Source organism: Filicampus tigris, chromosome 4, assembly GCF_054856515.1.
Source record: "Filicampus tigris isolate MCC_2025a chromosome 4, RoL_Ftig_1.0, whole genome shotgun sequence".
Lineage (NCBI taxonomy): Eukaryota > Metazoa > Chordata > Actinopteri > Syngnathiformes > Syngnathidae > Filicampus > Filicampus tigris.
This window is the reverse complement of record NC_141220.1, coordinates 11,299,715-11,320,489: the sequence shown is the minus strand read 5'-3', so window position 1 is coordinate 11,320,489 and position 20,775 is coordinate 11,299,715. Positions and strand designations below refer to the sequence as shown.

Sequence of the window (20,775 nt, the reverse complement as noted above, 5' to 3'; positions counted from 1 at the left end):
AATTTTAATTTAATTTGTTTTCTGTCTGGCATTTTACAGTCACCAATGTGATTACTTCTCCACATGACCACTAGCATAAACACCTGCCATATAATGTATTCTGTACCACAGTCTTAATGTAATTTGTACACACGGCAACAGTGACTTTTGAATTTGGTGCATTCATACAAGTCTTATTAAAGTGCTTTTCGATTTGTACTAGCCAATGTTATTGATAAAATTGATAACTCATTTTCAGACAAGTATGAATGAGTTAAAAGTTGCTTTTATACCTCCGATAATAGATGTCATACTCTTGTTGTGGTAAACGTGTACTGTGTTTGTTTTTTTGTTGTTTTTTTGTTTTTTTTATTCTTATTTGCTCATTGTACTTAGTGTAAAGTGCTAATGTAGGCTTACTGGTACTTTGCTATATATTACTACAAATTACAAGTGAAATTCATTATTCTCTCCTCCTTGTCTTGTGATTGTTGGCATGATATGAAAAACGTTGCATCATGGTGACAAATTTAGAAGACATGTATACTATGACTTTTTTTTTTTTTTTTTGCTTCATATCATTCCTGCTAGAAGTAAGCAAACAAATGTACCAGTGACCCAACTACATTCACTATTTAAGTAATTATTTTTAAATACAATCAAAAAATTCAACTTCTGTGGACGTGTTGCATCAATAAATTTACAAAAGGTCCTCTGAAAATCGTTTGTTGTGCAGTTGGCTCTTTTGCTGTTCCTCAGTACAACATGAGCTATCATTTATGGCGTGCAAATATACTTGTATCAAGTGCAAACGTAATCCTTATCTGTGAAGAAATGTCAATGACAAAGCCATGATGCACTTTACATCTTAAACACTTCACAAACATCGTAAACAGTACCTACGCGTGTATGATGTATAACCTACTGTGACATATGATGTGATAAGCGCATTCATTATTGCCACAAATATATTGTGATCTTTTGCATATTTACTTACTTCTGCAGATCAAATTGTATTGTATTGCATGACCTACCTGTCTACTTGGCTATTGTAATAAAGGGACAAAGCGATATATGAATTTAATTATTTTTTTAAGTTACAATACAGTCCTCTTTTCAGATACTGTATGTGTTTTAAGAAAGCTCACTCACCCTTTATAGTCATTCACCCAATCTTTGTAACTGTTTCACCCCTGCGCTGTAGCACCCTGTTGAATTTGATCAGATCTGCTGGTTTCATTGGTGGGTGATGAATTGTACACAGTCATCCTGAGATATGAATGCAACATCGTTTCCTCCAGTAGTACTCTGCCCAAAATCACCACATACACAAACTTATCTCAAAGTCAGTTTAGCAGTACAGTTCTACCACACTCAAATGAGCCGGCATAGAAGTGTGTGACTTCATGAGAGTAGACATGGTTGACTTAGTGATCATGTGTGCCGACAACAGTGTGGACTAGAACAGAATCATTGAGGAAATCCATCAGAATTTCTCTTTTCCTTTAGCATTCCCCTGCAGCAATGAGTTCCCCGGGCCTCGCTGCCATCCTGTCTCTACGGTTTTCCTCTTCCTCATCTTCCTCAAAGAGAGTATGTCGAATACTCAGAAGCTGGTGTGTAGGGGCTCTGGTGATTGTTGGTGGCTGAGACTCAAGATTCTCCACCTGAGTGACGGGCTCCCTTGGAGGTGGAGAGGGTTTGGGACTAAGGGCATCCTCACTCGATGGTGGGTTGGGGCTACCACCATTTACGTATGTGCTGGTAGGCAGGGTCACAGTTGAAAAGGCAGTGGTGGTAGCTTCTGGAGAGCAAACCTTGTTTTCTGGAAGAAAAAAAAAGCAATATATTGTTGAGCATAAATTAGCTCTGCTCTCAAAAAAAAAAAGAAAATGTTGACCAACAATTTATCCTTTGTACAGTATTTACCAAAGTCATTACTGTATTTTAAAGCGGAAGACACCCCAAACATATTTTTTCAAGAATATGTTTTATGCTGGCCCACTAGCTGGCTCACCCATTTTCTGAAGCTGAGCTATAATTGGTCATTATCTGAGCCTGAGGGTGTCATGTGCCATCTTCCACACCGCTTATCCTGTACACTAGGGTTGCGGGGAGGTGCTGGAGCCTATCCCAGCTGACCATGGGCGAAAGGCAGACTCCACCCAGAACTGGTGGCCAGCCAGTCGCAGGGCACACACAGACACCATCTGGGGCGGGATGGGGTGGCATGGCTCAGTGGTAGAGTGGTCGATCCCCGGCCATTGTGACCATGTCGAAGTATCCCCCAATTACAGAACCCCCAATTGCTCCTGATGCTGCGTCATCAGTAGGCAGATGAGGTAGAGTGTAAAGCGCTTTGAGTACCCAAGGTAGAAAAGAGTTATATAAGGAACAACCCATTTACCATTTAACTCATTCCAGAAACACAATAGTAATCACAAAGCTGTCTTTCAACTAGTGGGCCTGCACAGAATTTATTCTTAAAAAATATATGTTTGGGTTGACTTCCACTTTAAGCATTTCTAGGAAGATTATCCTGTACATGGCAGGGATCAGAAGCCATCTCAGGTGACTTAGGGCCAAAGGTAGACAGACTACAACCAGAGTCTTTGTAAATGGGACACTGAGTGGGGATTAATCCCACACTAGCAGGTACATTAACATCAATTATTTGAATCAGTACCCTGCCAAAGGCCCTCCATCTATTCATTTTCTATACCACTTATGTAATGGTACCGATTCTGTGCTGTCCAGCTACACCTGGCCTTTGAACACCTGCTGCCACTGGTTGAGATATGAATGCACTAACCGCTGTGCTTAAAAGCTTGTGTAATGTGGAAGTGACGATTCCCTATTGAATACTCCTCTTTTGACTATAGTATCCCGAACCTCTTGAGGCCTGTATAAGTACCCTACTGGAGGATTAAACCAAACTGTATTGCTTGGTGATGGAAATAGGGATTCATGGGCTTCTAGCTTTTGCAAATAGCAGTTGTCCAGCCCTGTCATGAGAGTGCGAGTCTTAATTTTCACATTTTGAGGTTGGAGCTACTCATACATTATATTCTATTGTTATCTGAAGAAAGTGATCTGAAAACCTTACCTGTAATTGCACTAGAAACATGCACAATAGTGTGTGTGCCTTCAAGGTATACAGTATCCAAGTTGTGCTCTGAGGGAAGAGGGTCTGTGGTTGTGATCTCCACCTTTGGTTTACGAATGGTCAGCATGTATGGGTGAACATCCAGAGAGAAGTTGCGAGTGTGCTTTTTCTCCATCGCACTTAAATCTACAAGGATATGAAGATGCTGATAAGATTTCAGAAATGTTCAACTTGGGGATACAGCATTTCAATCATCTTTCTCCTTCTGCTCTACAGATAAACTACGCCAATGTGACTCACTCTCTCAGCAGCCGTCTTAATCTCTTGAAGTAGGAAACCAATCTCAGAGTGGGATGCACAGAGAAGGGAATCTCTAACCCAAAGTAATGAATTACATAACTCCAAGACAGACCAGCAGGATACACGCCAGGAGCTGAGATAGGAGTCTACACTTCACTCATTTAATTTGTATGAAAATATCCATGTCTCCGTTTTACATGACACTTTTCCTCATTAGGGTCACAAGTGAGCTTAGCTGCTTTGGGCGAGAGGTGGGGTACATCTTGGACGAGTCAGCAGTCAAACACCGGGCACATACGTATAAGACAAACACTCACATTCACACCTGTGGACAACCTGGAGTTTTCATTGAACATAACGTGCATGTTGTTGGAATGTGGGTGGAAGCCAGAGTAGCTAGAGAAAGAAAGCCTAGACCAGCACAGGCAGAACAGGCAAACTCCATACAGGAGGGCCCGAGCTGAAAATCAAACCTAGAACTTCACAACTGGGAGCCAGACTTGCTAACAACTACCATACCGTAAAGCCCGTTATGAAAATGAAAATGTGAAGCGGAAACATTTGAACAACGCTGAAATACCTTTTGTTGCAGGATACTGCGTGCTCTTGGTATCCAGAAGTGGCGCAATGAAACTGTCTGCTACCGTCTTTCGTCTGAGCGGTTTGGGTTTTTCAGGCTTGGCATTGTTTTCCAAACGTGTCAGAGTAAGAGGTTCCTTCACAGAAGAAGAATAACAGTCATTATTAACAACACTTAAAACAGTGTTTGATGTTGTTTTGTTAAGTTCTAGATGAATCCCTTTTTGTGAACTACTGTCAAGTTTTTCAAGGTCATTAGACACGATTCTCGATTCTCAACTTACTTTGAAAGACTGCGGAAGAGGATTGGAGGTTGGGATCCATTTAATCTTCTTGCGGGGTCGTTTGATGACAAGCGGCTCAGAAGGCATCTCTCCCACTCCGAGATCAGAGGGATCCATGTTTGGATCTATTGTTTGGATCCCAGAGTCCCTCACAGTGGGTGTTGCATCATGGTTGGACTGTGCTAGAGCAGCCAACAGCTGCCGGACCACATTATCATACATGAGGTCACTCTCATTGGTGATGAAGTCCAGCCTGTTGAGGGACTTGATGTGATCTCTGTTCTCATTACAAAACATGGCCAGGATGTTGATGTCACAGAACTGAGACTTCTGCCAACGACGTCGTGTCTTGATACCCACTTTATGCAACTTGTCAAATACAAAGTTGGACTTACGCACCACAAATAAATGCAGCAAATTAAGCAGGATAATAAGGTTCATGGTGCAGAGCAGAGCGATATCAACTGCTGCCATGATTCGTTGCAGCTGCACAGCAGGCAGCTTACAGTTGACCCGAAGCTTGAGCTCTGAATAGCTGCTAATGTCTGGGAGCTCACCAAGAGCACAGGTAAATTCATTCTGTCGTTGTCGGGCGTAGTAAGCGCTCAGGTAGGAAATGGGGATAGAGCTGAGGCAGATAATAGCCAGGTGGCGTGCCAAATAAATCTTGGCCAAAAAGTTACTTTGGCCTCGTCTTTCTAAATATTTCTCAAAAAGGTTTTGCTCAGGACTCTTCTCTTTCTCTGCATTTTCTATGATCTCTCTCCTCTCCCGCTCAGTGATGCCAGGTCCTTTGGATTGTATCTGCTTCTCAATCTTTGGGGCACGGCCCTCAGCAGCTCTATGGTAACAGTTATCAATCTCTTGAAGCAGGAAATTGAGCTCTGACGTGAGTCGTGTAGAGGCAAGAAACTCCCAGCCCAGAGCGGGGATGTACATGATACCGGCGAATGCCAGAAGGGCATAAGGTAGAAACTTGTGCTCGAATAGTGAAGGCCAGAGGTGAGACTCCACACCAGGTGCAGCATCACGCAGCTCCGTCCAGCAGTAGCCTCTTGCATACAGTGCCTGGTCTCTGGTGAAGTTGTGTGGTGTGTAACAGTATATGGACTCCTCTGAGGATAGAAAAGTACGTAAGCAACACTTGAAAATTGCTAGCAATAACTGGGATTCACTGTATTTCTACTTTTACTTTACTGTATCCATCCTCCTATTTTCTACACCACATGTCCTCAATAGGTTCACGGTTTAGCTGGAGCCTATCCCAGATGACTTTGACCCTGGACTGGTCTCCAACCAATCACAGGATTTTACTATATGTCATTTAAATGTTTGAAGAGTCTAATTTCCGAACTTCATGGAAGCTCGAGGAATCGTGGCTCTAGCTGGCTGTAGATATAGTTGAACGGCTCGCTATACCATAGACTGGACAATTTCCATGCGCTACACAACACAGCACATTCAATGGCGACCGATGTTTTGGAATGAGAGGATTTTGAAACACACGAGCCAACAGAAGGGGGCGTTATCAGAGCGTTCATGATTAGTAGGCACTGAATCCTCTGGCTACTGTGACGTCACATCTCCGGAAAAGATGAAGATGACGGGGCGCGAGATTCAAACGGCACATTCTGAATTGTATTTAGTGATTAAACTGCTGTCTACCAACGACCTAATCACATTTTAATGACAGTTGTGCATTGTAAAGGGGTTCTAGAGGGCTACAGTAAAGTTTTCAATGTTTGCACCCTGACCTTTAAAGAGGAAGTCAACCCAAACATGTTATTTCAAGAATATGTTCTATGCAAGCCCACTAGTTGAAACAAGGCATTCCGATAAAAATTGCGTTTGTGGAATAACAGTTAATCCACCCGTTTTTAGCCATCTCTGGGGACGGCCATTTTGTCACTTCTATCGACTGAAAATGACATCACAACTGCAGAGCTCAGGTAAGGACCAATCACGGCTGACCTGTTTTCTGATATCAATATACTGTATATGTATAATGTTTCAGGTAGTGAGCCGTGAGATTTTTCCAATATAAAATAAATTCCTTGGATCAAACACTGCTTTACAAAGCCCAAACCTATTGCCTTTGGCCGATAGGTGTAATAACTCTGGTCTTATCACCAGTCAATCACAGCATGACTGTGAAATAACCTACCATGTAAGGAAGCCAGAGAATGCTGACAACATGCAAACCCCACACAGGAATGTTTGAGCCGAGATCCTAAAACAGAACCTCTTGACTGTGAGACAGACATGCTCACTACTGGACATGTTGCCTAGTCTCAAGTCGAATTAAATTAATTCATGTTGCCCAAAGGCAGTCTGACAAAAACTCACCCAAGGTAGCCTGTCATATGCAACATGTTTTCCTCAAGAGGCCTGACTCAGCAGTGACCAAACATGACTCCAATCCATCACACTCAGTCTTGTTCAACAATAAAATGTCCCTTTCAACCTCCAATTGTCAATGAATGAACACAGGCTAGTAAATTAAGGCCCAGGGTGCAGTCCATGTCCATATTTTGTTACAAACTTGACATGAAATGTGTAAAATAGTTGATAACAGACTCACCTGCAAAGTTCCTGGTGAAGACAAGGGTGACCAGCAGAATGGGGATGATCACCGTCCCAATGGTAACAACGCGATCAAAGGGCAGCTCCAGTTTGAGCTGCACCATTAGACTGGCCAATGCGCCACCCCTTTCATCTTGAGACGAGCCCGGCAGGATGAGCTCCTTCAGTTTCTCACCAGCTAGTAGCGCTGTAGCCATGTCTAAGTTTTGGTCAAGGATGTTCTGCATCTGGGAAAGAAATGACGCACACTACAAGCCGATCTTGATTCGAGGGGCGACCACACTCTTGCATGTGAACTTAAATAACACGGTCTGGTGCACACCCACAAAACAACCTGTGGGCAACTTGAGCCTCTGTCGCCATAGATGGGGAAGGACCGGGTCCTGTCGTGTGCTTCTTGAAATGTGATTTTACTGTTTCTCAAAGCAGTTCCATGAAGTCAATGTTCAGCAGCACACAATTTTCCCTGCCTTTTCAGCTTCCATCTCTTCATTTTGTTCTCGTGCTACAGCCCTTGCTTCAGTTCACACACTATGTGAGTGTAACCTTAATTTAGGATGTGTCCTTGAGTTCCTGAGGGAGCCCGTAAAGAGATGCCTTCCTCGTCTGAAAGACAACAAGATAATGAAATAAGCATGGGCTTTTCATGTGAGTGTCAAATTACAGACAAAGCAGAATAACAGAGCTAAAATCTCACAAATACATCATTAAGTACCTCCACAGCAAATATTGCTGATCCTGTCAAATTCCCATATAATGCACCCAATTAGCAAAGGATTGCTTGATTATGCTCTGACGAAAGGAGTATAATAACACATGTATGCTTACATAAAATGGATACATCATCTGGAAATAAAAACAAGCCAAAAGTCACAATTAACATACAGTTTTACATTTGCAGTATTTGTATACTTTATTTTTTACGAAGTGTTAGACCACTTTGCTACCATGCTGGATGCCTGTTGGTCATGTCCTCTGTGAAACAACATGGGAGGTTGAGTTTAGCATTTGGGATGACTTGACTCTTTCTGAGCATGTGCATTCATGCTTACATGATATTCATGAATTTTTTAAACTGCTGCAGACTCTGCAAGGTTGTGTGAATGTCCTTTGTGTGGCAGCCCGTCCATGTCTACCTTTCATAACCTCTTACGTTCCTCCTTTTATTCAAAATTAGCACATGTTTGAAGCCAATTGAAACTTGGGACTCTCCCCTGCATATTGCTGCGGGGTGTCCACTTAGCCAACATAACTTTGTCCACACCCTAAATACTGTGTGGGGTCAAAGCATCCAAGTAATAACTTTGTTTAATTTCAATTTAAAGGGACAGCTTGACATTTTAATCACTGGCTTCTCAGAGCTATTCGACATTGCTCCAGTCCAGTCTGACAGATGATGTCCCGCAGTTGTTTGACGCTTCTCATGTTTAGACAGGGAAAAACAAATCCCTTACTTCTATCCTCCTACTTAAATCAAACAACATGCAAATTGATTCGAACAGCAGAGTTCGATTATGAGCAAATAGGCGGGAACTTTGGGCCACATGGCATTGACACTTGTCCTCAGGGTTACAGTGACAAAACAGTCATGTGGATACAAGCCGAGGTAAAGCTACGTTTGTTGTAATTGAATACGCATCATGGTGCCCTATTAGCTGATGATGGGGCTTGGATGTATCTCAGAACATGTCACGTTCAGTAGAAATGCACATATAGCAATGCAGCAACAAAACATAAAAGTGCATAAACTAGCTGTGTGTGTGTGCGTGTGTTTACGCGCGTGCGTGTCGCTTCCTTTGTGTGTGAGCATGAGAGGCGCTGCTTCCGCGCGCACGCTCTCTCAAAAGATGCTCAACACATGATGCTACATTAAATCACATCGCGTCCATTATGTAGATGTCGGTACATGCCGGCGTAGAGCAAATAGATCAAATTCACCCACCTTGTCTGGAAGCATCTCTCAGCAGGCTAAGAGTTAATAATCTGCAGTGCGGGCGAGCAGTTTACAGCATGTAGCCGCGCACACCGGTTTGTTCCGCCTTTAACCCCCCCTACCTCCAGTACCCCTCCTTCCCGTCATCTCGCCTCTCCTCCTCTCCATCTCCTTGTCTCATCACACATTAACATTCTGTAGCTCATCACGCAGCAAGCTGGCCCACCTAATGGCGCTGGTGAGGAAGTGTATTGCCGGTTGATGATCTTCTTGTGTATTCCCGCCAATTCCCATTTGCAGTCATATTTCCAATTTTCCACATTCAGTGTGGTCGTCATTCAGCGCCGAGATCAGTGTGCACTCATGACATTTTTTTTTATTAGGTAAACCATATAATGAGAGGCAGTATAGGTGATGAGCATGTATCAAAAATTCAGCCTTAATAAGTATAATGCTAGTTTCAAGGTGTATTCATTGAACAATTGTTGTGGTAGTAGTTTACATTGGGTGGCATAATATGCACTATTGTGTATAATTGCATATTTCACCCATCGTGTAAATAAGCAAATAGGACAACAGTCAGTATGTATGCTGGAGTGGAATATGAGAAATCCACCCGGTTTTAGCCATTTCGGGGGCAGGGGCATTTTGTCACTTCTGCCGACTGAAAATGACATAGAAGTTGCTTAGCGCTCAAGTAATGACCAATCACAGCTCACCTGTTTTCTGAAGCTGAGCCATATTGTTCATCATCTGAGCCCTGAGCATATGTGATGTCATTTTCAATCGACAGAAATGACAAAATGGCCACCCCCTAAGATGGCTAAAAGCGGGTGCATTTTGCTGCTTAACTCATATTGCACAAACGAAATATCAATCAGAATTCCTTGTTTCATCTAGTGGGCCTGCATAGAATATATTCTGGAAAAAAAATGTTTGGGTTGACTTCTGCTTTAAAACAGAACTATAGCTCTTGTATTGGATATAGGGAGCTATATGTCTGTATATATAGACAGGCGGAGCCATCATTCAAAATATTAGTAGTATTCAAAACATCTATATCCCTGATAACATAGTCATGATTCATATTGTACTCTTGATACCTTACCATCAAGTTGCAGGTTGTGGATTTCACTGGTTTAATGAAATAGATAGACTGGGGACAGGTCTTCAGGACAATTAGCACCAGCTGCTGAGATGACTTGAGCAATGCAGCGTCCATGCTGAACTCCAAAGCCAAAAAGTTAGAGCTGTTTTTTTTTTGTTTTGTTTTTTTTCTTTCAAATTTTACTCTCTTCTCTGCAAAGCAGAGGCGGCCCTGATGCTGATGACAATCCACAAGTCAGTCAGCTTTCTTCCTCAAGCCGGTTTGTGCCGGTTAGAGAAGCTGCTCTTCATACTGAATGCCAGACTTAAATGTCGTCTCTTTCTCTTGCTAAGTGCACTCAAATCTAAGATGATCATGAAAGCTAACCATGGCGGTAATACTAAATAATTAGAAAAATAAAAAGTTTTACAATGATATATTAATTACATTAAATTTAATTATATAATTAATAAGTAATAATTGATAATAATAATAATTATTATTATTAATAATAATAAGTATACAGTAGTAAAATTTAAATTCTGGTTTCAGTGCCTTGGTAAAAAGGCAATCCAACAACTTTCCGGCAACCAGTCCAACATCCATATTTTAAGGGGTGTAACTAAGCAAACCATAAACCAAAATACTCTGATACACACTTACCGTAAATTTGTATCTGGACATTTCCAGTTAATTTATTTGTTGCATGTACATCATTATAATGAAACAGTTTACATTATGCTGTGGAATACATGTACTGCCTTGTATTGAAGAATTCAAAACTTACTATTGCTTAAAGATATCAAATACAAAGAAAGTTCACTAAGTACAGTGATACTGTGTTTTACACCATGTCCTTGTGAAAAAAATGCAAACATACACAATAATACCATCATTGTCATAACCCTGCTGTTCCAAAAACAAAAAAAAAGAAAGGCTGCAGGATGATTTGTCCTTTACGAGGAAACAAACAAAAATCTAAATCTGCTACAGGTGACATTCTGGGTCTAATCAAATTCTTGGTGACTACAAATATAACAACTCGATGTAGAAATACTACTTACAATATAACATAATTTTGCTTGCATGATAACTTCATGTTTAAATTTACTTTATACTTTTTATACCTCCAAAGTTTCATTCTCATGTATTGTGGTCATTGAGTGATTTGCACCATAACTGCCTTACGGGTTCTGTCTTTACTGAAGTTCTGCAGCACTCCGTTGGATGGTTGCTGCGAGAGCAAGGAGAAAGAGAATAAAGTGTAAAGAAGAAGAGCATTAGCATATCAAAAGATATAATACCTTGGGTGTGAATTAACATTGTATTTGCTCTAACAGAGGAAGCAGAAATGAGAGGCATACAAAAAAACATAACACATGGAAATCTTGTTCAATGTGTACCCCACAGAACTGGCTGGAGGTCGCGATGTTGTCGTCACTCTGTTGTGTTGCCCTCAAGCGGAGCTGACTCTTGTAGGAGGCACAATGCACCACGGTGGCGGAATTTAAAATGGCCTGCACCAGCAGTAACACCAGCAGAATCAGCAGCAAGATGTCGTAGGATTGCTGGAGCATGGCCGTGTGCAAGTAAGTGATTCTTTTTACTACTTATTCGGGATTTCTGCTTCTAAGCGGTCAAAGACAAATAGATTTATCCGACTCACCTTTGCTGTAGGCACATCATGGAGAAAAATATCAATAAAGCTGATGACACTGCAAGAAAGGAAGCCAGAGGCTGAAAAGAGGAGAGGAGATGTCACACTGCTGATGGCGATCAGCACCTCCACCTGAATGACACCAGAGAGAGAGCAAAACATGAAGAAAACATCTACAGAGGGAGACTTATTCATACTTAAAGCTGCAAGTTGGTCCCTATTAACTGCCTTCTAAAATATAGTTGGAGACAGGTGCGCCGTAAAAGGTAATAAAGTGATGGCTAGTTGAATGACCCATGACTGACAGTGGTTGAAGAGGACTTATGACAAACAGAAGTCAGGTTTGTTTGAGGAAAAAGAATTGAGTGTGTTGTTTGCATTCAATTGCTGTTGTCCCGCATGTAAGTGGCAGATGCTTGTTAACCAATCAACAGCCTGCATTCTTTCAAGCTCCACCCTTTATGTATTATACCACAATGGTTTGTACCAAAATGGAAGGGTGCCAAAAAAATGTGTCAGGATCCATTATTTTGGTACCCTTGATTGTAACCCTGAAGCCCAGGAGATTGTGTACCAGATCAAATTGTACCAGGTGGAAGGAATTGTTTTGTTTTGTAAGCCACACTTTAAATAGATTTAAAGTGCATTAGACATTATTAATGCTTACAGTACAGTGCAATGTTATGTTGTACTCACCAGGCATTTGTTTGGGTATTCTGACACAACGTGACTGGCAATTGCACTTGGAAAACACTGCAAACATGAACAGATCACATCCAATATGTACAATAAGTGACAAGGCCCAGAGACAAGACACTAATGTAAGCTTCCGATGATAGTATGTCTGTTTTATTGTACTCCATGTGAAGCAATGGAATTCACTCTTCCTGGAGTTTTTTGTCTGGTCGCCAACCGATCCTCTTCAGCAGGGATCACCAATGTGGTGCCCGCGGGCAGCTGGTAGCCTCCAAGGATCACATGAATGGCCCTCGGGTCTGGTCTAAAAATAGCTAACTGCGGTAGTAATGGGACAATGTGATACCCTGGGAATATTGGAAAATTGATCATTTGAAAATGTGAACATTGGCAGAGATGTTACATACTAATATTTATCTGTTAACTAATTATTGAGAGAAATCATGAACATGATCAGTGTCTTCACATAAATGAATATCAAGAATTGATAGAAAAATAATTATAACATTACTAAAGGTAATTTGAGCAAATGTATTGTTTTAGAAGTGTGTGTAAAAACCCTTAGCATTAATCAGCACCCAAGAAGTAGCTCTCAGCTTCAAAAGGGTTGCCGACCCCTGTGCCCCACACTTTCAGGGGATGATACCAAATATCAGTGCAAGGAATTGGCTATTCTATTTATGATTTTTTTTTTCTTTTTAGATAGCCAGTGGTCCTCTTCGTGTGCTCTTCTTTAAACTCACATTGTACTTTATCAAAGCAAGAACCATGTAAACTTAGAGAATACACTTCATTATCTATCCTAAATCTGCACAAATTAGGTGATAATAAAGTTGTCTTTTTACTGACATTATCAGAGATAGACACACTTGTCTTTTTACTCCCCCACTTACAGGTGACACCTTCTGAAACAGTGAGTTTATGTTGGTCTCATCAGACCACAGAACATGGATCTAGTAATCCATGATCTTTGTCTGCTTGTATGTAGAAAACTGTTATCGCACTTTCTTGTGCCTGATCTTCAGAAGAGTTTTTTTTTTTTTGTATGAGAGCCACACAGATACATTTTAAGCAGTGTCTGTTGTCTGGTTTGAAAACTGACAGGTGACCCCCTTGGTGAGCATGCAGCGGCTCAGTTATTTGAGGGTGTTGGCAATCTAACATAACTGCTCCCAATTCACACCCGAAACTTTGTACCTTTACTGAGTTTGAAAATGGCCTAATGGGCAAATTTTGACAATTTCATTCTGGGGGTGGGGGCAGCGGCGGCGAAGGCTCGGTCTCCCAAGGTACGGTGTTTTGCGCGGGTGATGGGCATGAGGAGGGTGGAGTCAGCAGAACAGAGGGGGAGGGTGGGACCATGGAGTTGCATGAGGTTAGAGTGATAAGGACGGGCTAGGTTATGGAGGGACTTATAGGTCAGTAAAAGAACTTTGTGTTGGATGCGGTGATGGATAGGGAGCCAGTGAAGCTCTTGGAGGATAGGGGTGATATAATATGAGGGAAGTCCAAAGAGGAGGCTATTGCAGTAGTTTGGTCTGGAAGTAAGGAAATAATGAATAGCTCAGCTGAGATCTTGCAGAATGGAGGTGTGCAATTCTTTGGAGGTGAAAAAAAGGGTGTTTTGGTGATGTGATTGATATGGGATTGGAAAGAGAGGGTGGGGTCCATAATAATACTAAAGTTGCGAACCGTTTGTGAGGGGGTAACCTTGTGGCTGTCAATGAGGACGGAGAATTTCTGTACGAGCTAATGAGAGATTTGGGTCCAGTGATGAGCAGTTCAGTTTTATTGTCGTTTAATTTTAGAAAATAATTGTCCATCCAGGTTTTGATGTGGAAGTTGATCAATGTTGGAAGACGGAAACTTTAATGGAAGCCAGTTTAAAATGATAGGCGGACTGGCCTATAGGCGATTGCTATTTGGTCCGGCCAGACAAAAAGGCAGATAGACGGACAGCTGAAGGGTACCCTGGCTGCAGACGGAAGGCGATAAACGAACCGGTACATTTTAGTAAAATGCCCAGCTGTGGTAGGCGGGGTACACCCTGAACTGGTTGTCAACCAATCGCATTTAGAGTAGACAGTGAAGGTTTATTGCTACTGACTCCTTTATAATGTAAGAAAAAAGTGCCATTTCTTTAGTCAAATGAAAGGATACAGTGTAAGAAAATATTTACAAAAATGTGAGGGGTGTACTCACATTTGTGAGATTTGTCTAGTAGTCAAAGTCAAAGATTTGATCATGTGCCCGTACCATATTGGTTGTTATTTAAAATAATACATTCTCTTACTACCTATTAGTTACCACAACGTGCAGTTGCCTATGACATTTTCTTGTAAAAAGGGAACAGAACTTACAGCCACAAGGATCCAGAAAAATGTGACGGACAAGTAAGGGCCAGGCAGCAAGGCATCCATGTTGAGCGCAATGATACCTCCAAACACAGCAGAAATTCCTACGATGATTTCAATCACCTGTCACAGATGGGTTGCCGTCAAAGAGAGTCGTGGAGCACAAAGAGACAGCATGACTGACAGCTACTCACAGAGTAGGCTTTGAGGAGACGAGTGGGGAATACTGCAGGGGTTGTAATCAAAGGTCGCTGGTTTGGCTCAGACTGGTGGAATGCAAAGATGGACTAGTCAGAAGTGTGCGTGATCTTTATGGAGGATAACATCAGATGGACACGCTCACACACACACACGCGCACACAAACCTTTCTGTGGCAGCAGCAGTCCTCTCCAGAGCGAGCTGACAGGATGACAGTGGTAGCCATCAACACCTCCAGCAAAATCATCAAGATGAGGTTAAAGTTGATCTATGCAGTGGAATACAAAATAGAAAAGAAAATGGACAGGAATAATTTATTTCACTGAGAAGTGTTCATATGGAACGTGACAAAAGCCTGAACATGATGCAAAAGACTGAACATGATTTTACGTTGACAGCTGAAGGGTTGAGGACCAGTTTACAGCCAAACCAAACCAGGCAGGTGGTCGTCACTGCAAAGGTCGACACATAGACCACTTGGAAATCGGACACCTTGGGAAAAAAGGAAAACAGACAATCAGACAGTGATTTCCAACACATTAGTAATGTGGAAAAGATAAAAGTGTGTGCCACGGGAAAGTATCAAATTCTACTTAATTCGTTAAAAATTAGTATTTATCTAATCTTACTTGAAATAAAGTATGTTTGTTCATTTATCCATGCCAGAACTGGCAGAACAATTCAGTGCTCTACCGCTAGATGGCAGAATGCACCATTGCCACAATTAACAATGTGTATCCACCTTTTGCCAGTCATACAACAGAATATTAGTATTGTGTTCAACTAAACAGTCCCAGAATTCACACTGAGTAAGTATATTTGGAAGTACATTGAGACAATATCATAATTATTTAAGTTAATGTTGTTTTTGTGACATTTTTTGTTTGGTGGTATACTTTGATATTTTTCTAATTTAAGTATATGCCTCTGCTCATTAAAAGGTTGGGAAATACTGCTATGCGACATGCACCACATTTGGTTGAAAGGTGTTATTAATTAAAAAAAATAAATAAAGATTGACATTGATTAAAATTAATGTGTCTTTACACATATGCATAACTTACTGAAACATGCCTGTTCTTGGCAATAGCAAAGCTAGAAATTGCTGCTGGTATGCCCTGTTAAGAAAAGTCACACATTTCAAAATAAGTGCATACACTTTCATACATCGTTTCCTTTTGTTAGAGGAGGTCAAAATCAGTCAAAATGAATAAGAATGTGATTTGATATCACTTACTGAGCCTGCAGCACAGCGCAGGTAGTCCATGGCAACAGGAAAGAGATTTCCCAGGTACAAAGAGAACCCAGAGGTGATGAGAAGACTGCCCTGAGGTTACATACACACACCCATTCAGGTGGGCATATATGCATGAAAAAAGGCAAAAGATAACACCATAATTATGTTCTTATACAGTAGACATCAATGTGCAAATTGTTATTATTCTGACTTTTTCCTTGGAAAATTTGAGGAATTAACTGGAATATATGGAAAAAATGTTCTTATCAGAAACCAAGTTTTCATCAATATGTATTAATGCATTCTAACAAAACATCCATATACATTGCCTGTTTACAATAATGATGCCCTTATACGAACTTTATTAAAAATAAATAAATAAATACATAAATAAAAAAATAGAAAAATAAAAACAATAATAATAATAATTAAAGCATAGCAATGACAGTATTAGTATGTCATAATGCTGTGGTCTTCATGAGCCTCCTCTTGACTGGTAAAAGGGAGCCTTATTGTAAGAAATGTGATTAATGATATGCTACAATTTAATTATTTAAAAAGGGCAATGCGGTACAGATAAATGTAGGCTCCCTATTTGGCATGCAGCAGGTTGCGCTTGCTCTTCAGTCTGAACAATTTATTTACAAAGTACAGTAATGCATTACCAGTTCTTTGTGTTTAATAGCCCCCCAATAATCCTAAAGTAAAACAAATTTGCTATAAAATGAATTCTAATAAGCATGGATATAACTTTTTCTGTTCTGTAACATAGCAAGGAAGCAGAGGATAGAATTCTTGTCACCATCACACCCAAATTTTCAAGCCCGGGGTTCTCCTTCATCAAACGAGACCATGCCAACCTTTTAAAACTTGTGTGTAATAGCCTGAATTGGTGAATCCTATCCCGTGCCTCCTCTTACCCCTATGAGGACACTGTAGAGCCAGGCCCTGTAGCTGAAGCAGGGATGCTTTAAATGCTCCGGCTGGGCCAGCTGCAGGTCACTGGCCCTCACATCCACAGTGTAGCTGTCCCGCTCGGACACATCCTGCTCCCCCCTGTCAACTCTCCTCTCCGCTCCCCTGCTGCCTCGTCTTCCCAGTGAGCCGCTGCCTCTTTCCAGAGTGGACATGGGGCTGTAGGTGAACTCCTCTCGTGCCGACACCTCCTCGCGCTGCATCACTACGACTGTTGGTCGATATAGAAAATATACAAACTAAAAGAGTTGACAAATTTGTTGTTTGGCAGATTTGCGCGTTAGACTGTTCAGCCGCCTTTTAAATTATGCTGCATTTGCAAGGAACATGCCTTTGTGGAATGAGCAGGACTAGTACTGTGTGTACGTTGCCCATGTAAAATGTACAGAATTTTCTTTCACAAATTGCTTATCCTGCACATTTTTACCATGACATTACACATACTTTAGGGTCATGTCGCAATTAAAATCAATGTTATTGTCATGTCACAGGGGCAGCGCAACAAAATTCATTTAAAGTGGAAGTCAACCCAAACATATTTTTTTCCAGAATATTCAACAGAATGCGGGCCCACTAGTTGAAATACGACATTCTGATTAATATAGCGTTTGTGGCATATAAATTAATCAGTAAAATGCACCCACTTTTAGCCATCTCAGGGGGCGGCCATTTTGTCACTTGGATGTGATCTTCAGTCGACAGAAGTGACAAAATGGCCGCCTATTTTGGGCTTTTAGCTAGCCCCTGAGCTAGCTAAAACAGGTGGGTTTCTCATATTCCACAAACGCAATATTAATCAGAATGCCGTGGTTAGACGAGTGGGCCTGCATAGAACATATTCTAGAAAAAAATACCTTTGGGTTGACTTCCGCTTTAACAGTTTCAACCTGTCCAAGAACATACGAGGCATTGACACCAACATGGGGAAACAGAACGAGAAGGCTGATGAGTTGCCAAACGGTGCCCTGATTTTTGAATGAAGAAATTATTTTTTAAAAAACTATGAGGGGGTGGGTGGTGGCGGGTGGGAGGGGGCTGTTGGTATCCAGATTGAACTACCGGTAAACAAACCCTTATCTGACCAAGGCAGAGAGAAAATTTTATTCATTTTATTACAAATAAACAAACACTTAAATGTCATTTGACCAAGGGAGCGAGATTGACAAAACAAGGTAAATGCCTTTAATGATGATTTTAGTCTTGTTCTCTACATCGTTAGTTTGAATGTGTTAAGTGCCAGTTAAAAAAAAAAAAAAAAAGATGTTACATGAGGTAACCTGCTTGGAAGTTAGACCACATGCTGGCTGTACTTTATATTCACATTCCATTTTAACACCTAAGATCATTTAGTGTGGGGAAGACAATGTGTATGCAGAGATGACATATTCTGCAACTCCTAGCAATCACAAACCTCCCTGATCTGGGACAGAACTTCTCAACGATGGCCACGCTCGCCTCCACAGATTTGTGTGTGGCCTGCCAACCATTCTGACCTCAACCCAATTGAACGCTTGTGGGTGAGCTGCTCATGTTCAACAACCACTTTGCTACGACTACTGGCTGAGTGGAATGCCATGCCCCTGCAGTTTGCCTATGGTTCATCCACACGCTACGTGTTAAAAGAATACAAACGTTTAAGAACTCAAATTAATCAATCAATTAATCTCAATTAATAATCAGAATACATACATATATACATACACACACACACACACATATATATATATATATATATATACATATACATACATATATATAACCATATATATATACAGTATACACATATATATATATACATACATACATATATATATATATTAGGGCCATCAAGAGATTTTAAAAATTGAGATTAAATAATTATGATCTATAATTAATTGATCTAATTAATCCATTTTTTAATCTCACTTAAAAATTGCTAAGAAAAGACCCAAAGCCCCCCACTGTTTGTATGTATTGTAAACATTATATAGGCTTTTAAAGGAAGGGATATGAGTAGCCTCAATAGGTTTTACTTCTTCCTACTGCTTCCCCAAATCCATCCATCGATTATTGATATCGCTTATCCTCACAAGGGTCGCGGAGCTTCCTCAAATATGTAAAATCTAATTTTATTTAAAGTTTACTTTTATGTTAGTTTGATTTTGTTTGTTTAGCTATCCTTTCATTTTCATACGTATTCGAATAAGTCATGCATATTTGTACCATAAAAGGAACTCAATCTACTAGATTCTCTACTAGAACACATTAACTGAATAATATCATAAAAAGTTGAAGTATTAAGTAGTGTACCTCACTTACACTCTTACTAGTTTTTCTACATGCAATGAAATGTATCTTGGGATTCTTCTTACAGAGAGCGTGATGAAATTAACCAGTATCTAAAAAAGTACACAGCAAACACTGAAATTAGGGAATTTAACAATTGTATATCAAGTTGCAGTCTCGCTGAATCCCAATTGGAATGGAATCCAATGATAGTTAACATTTATATCTGTCTTATAGTATTTTCTGTTTTAGCGACTCAAAATGACTGCTGTGAAAAGGTAATAAAAACAAACCACCGGTGGCTGAAGACTTACACCAAGTGTTGAAGAATTGAAGAGTCAGTAATTTAGGACCACAAAGTAAACTGAAGATTAGAAGAAGAGTTCACTTACCTGCTATTGTGTATGCCCTGTTGAATAGTCCCAAATATTGTGCACCAGATTTATCCTAAATATCAAATCACCCAATAGATGCTTGCTGGTTTTGGTCTGCAGCTCCTTCTACGCTCCATATCTCACTTTTGCCACCCACTTCCCCTCCTCTTCGCTCTCATTCTCAGAAGCACACACAACTGAAAAGTTTTTCAAAGTGTGGAGTTAAAACACATGGCTGTTGTCCTGCCAGCCAAGTTTTTGTTCCAAAGGGAGAGTGCCTGTGCATGACAACAAGGGCAGTATGAGGGGGCTCGCGCTGGGGGCAGAGTTACGGGGGCAAACATCCTTTTTATTCTCTCATTTACTCCCACTGAACCTTACACTGAAACGATGTCTCTGTTAAGAAATGAGAACACAGCAACCCAGAAAGTTTTGAACTCAAGAATTACAACACGAGATATGAATCAAAGTGGAAATTGTAACACACAGACAGTTTGATCTTCCTTATCTGATCATTGTGTAAAAATGATTCCTAAGTTTCAAGCAAACGCTTTTTGCATGACATCTTGAGTGTATGTGGCAGTTGCACCGTACATGCACCTCAGGATTCAATGAAACCTTAAATGCAGCATTGTCTATGGGTAGTGTAACCATAGCAACACCTTAACAATGGCATTCACCCCTTCCCGCATAGCTTCTAGGCCAGACAGACTCAGTGCAAATGTCAATCAGGAGAGCGGAAGTGGAAAAAACAACCACCGTGTCATTATGTGGCTCGATCAGGTTTATTATAAGCCTACTCAGGCCGTATATAAGATGCTTGCTTTTACTTTGGTAGCCTTTCATTCACAGCAGCAGTTGCCTGACCCGAGATTCACTTTTAAGGGGGGTTGCTGGAGAACAAAGATAGGCCTGTTCTTTCTTAGCACAACTTGATTCTTTCTTTTTTTTCACCCCTTCTCTGAACAGGTGTGTATATCCTTTAATGAATTTACTAGTGAGAACACGAGACAGTCAATTAATGATGATGCAGCAATGATGTCATGACGCTTGAGGACTTATTGTAGGTATTCACTTGCACAAAGCATGATGTCATCCTCTGTGCCTGCTCACAGCCCGTAGAGGACATGTTTGTCCGGTGTCTTGTAATGCACAAATTTGTTAGTT

The 20,775-nt window shown here is 40.8% G+C and overlaps 2 protein-coding genes across 4 annotated transcripts; both read right to left on the bottom strand.

Moving 5' to 3' along the window:
- Positions 1–5: 5 nt before the first annotated feature.
- On the bottom strand, positions 6–8,871 carry panx2 (pannexin 2). 2 transcript variants are annotated; one of them, XM_086029146.1, is made up of 7 exons: positions 8,774–8,871; positions 7,166–7,437; positions 6,830–7,058; positions 4,249–5,363; positions 3,966–4,101; positions 3,086–3,271; positions 6–1,804 (listed from the first exon to the last, which is right to left on the bottom strand). In XM_086029146.1, the coding sequence occupies exons 3-7, from the start codon at positions 7,056–7,058 to the stop codon at positions 1,485–1,487; spliced, it is 1,986 nt and encodes a 661-aa protein (XP_085885272.1). In that variant the 5' UTR covers positions 7,166–7,437; positions 8,774–8,871; the 3' UTR covers positions 6–1,484. The 2 variants fall into 2 exon arrangements, with proteins under 2 accessions (XP_085885272.1, XP_085885271.1); XM_086029145.1 differs by having other exon boundaries at positions 6,830–7,437.
- Positions 8,872–10,516: 1,645 nt separating this feature from the next.
- mlc1 (modulator of VRAC current 1) lies at positions 10,517–19,882 on the bottom strand. Of its 2 annotated transcripts, XM_086029515.1 has the most exons (12): positions 19,627–19,878; positions 16,915–17,180; positions 15,995–16,084; positions 15,822–15,875; positions 15,148–15,249; positions 14,924–15,025; positions 14,753–14,824; positions 14,565–14,681; positions 12,205–12,261; positions 11,518–11,640; positions 11,255–11,419; positions 10,517–11,085 (listed from the first exon to the last, which is right to left on the bottom strand). In XM_086029515.1, the coding sequence occupies exons 2-12, from the start codon at positions 17,170–17,172 to the stop codon at positions 11,008–11,010; spliced, it is 1,218 nt and encodes a 405-aa protein (XP_085885641.1). In that variant the 5' UTR covers positions 17,173–17,180; positions 19,627–19,878; the 3' UTR covers positions 10,517–11,007. The 2 variants fall into 2 exon arrangements, with proteins under 2 accessions (XP_085885641.1, XP_085885640.1); XM_086029514.1 differs by lacking the exon at positions 10,517–11,085 and having other exon boundaries at positions 11,092–11,419; positions 19,627–19,882.
- Positions 19,883–20,775: the final 893 nt, after the last annotated feature.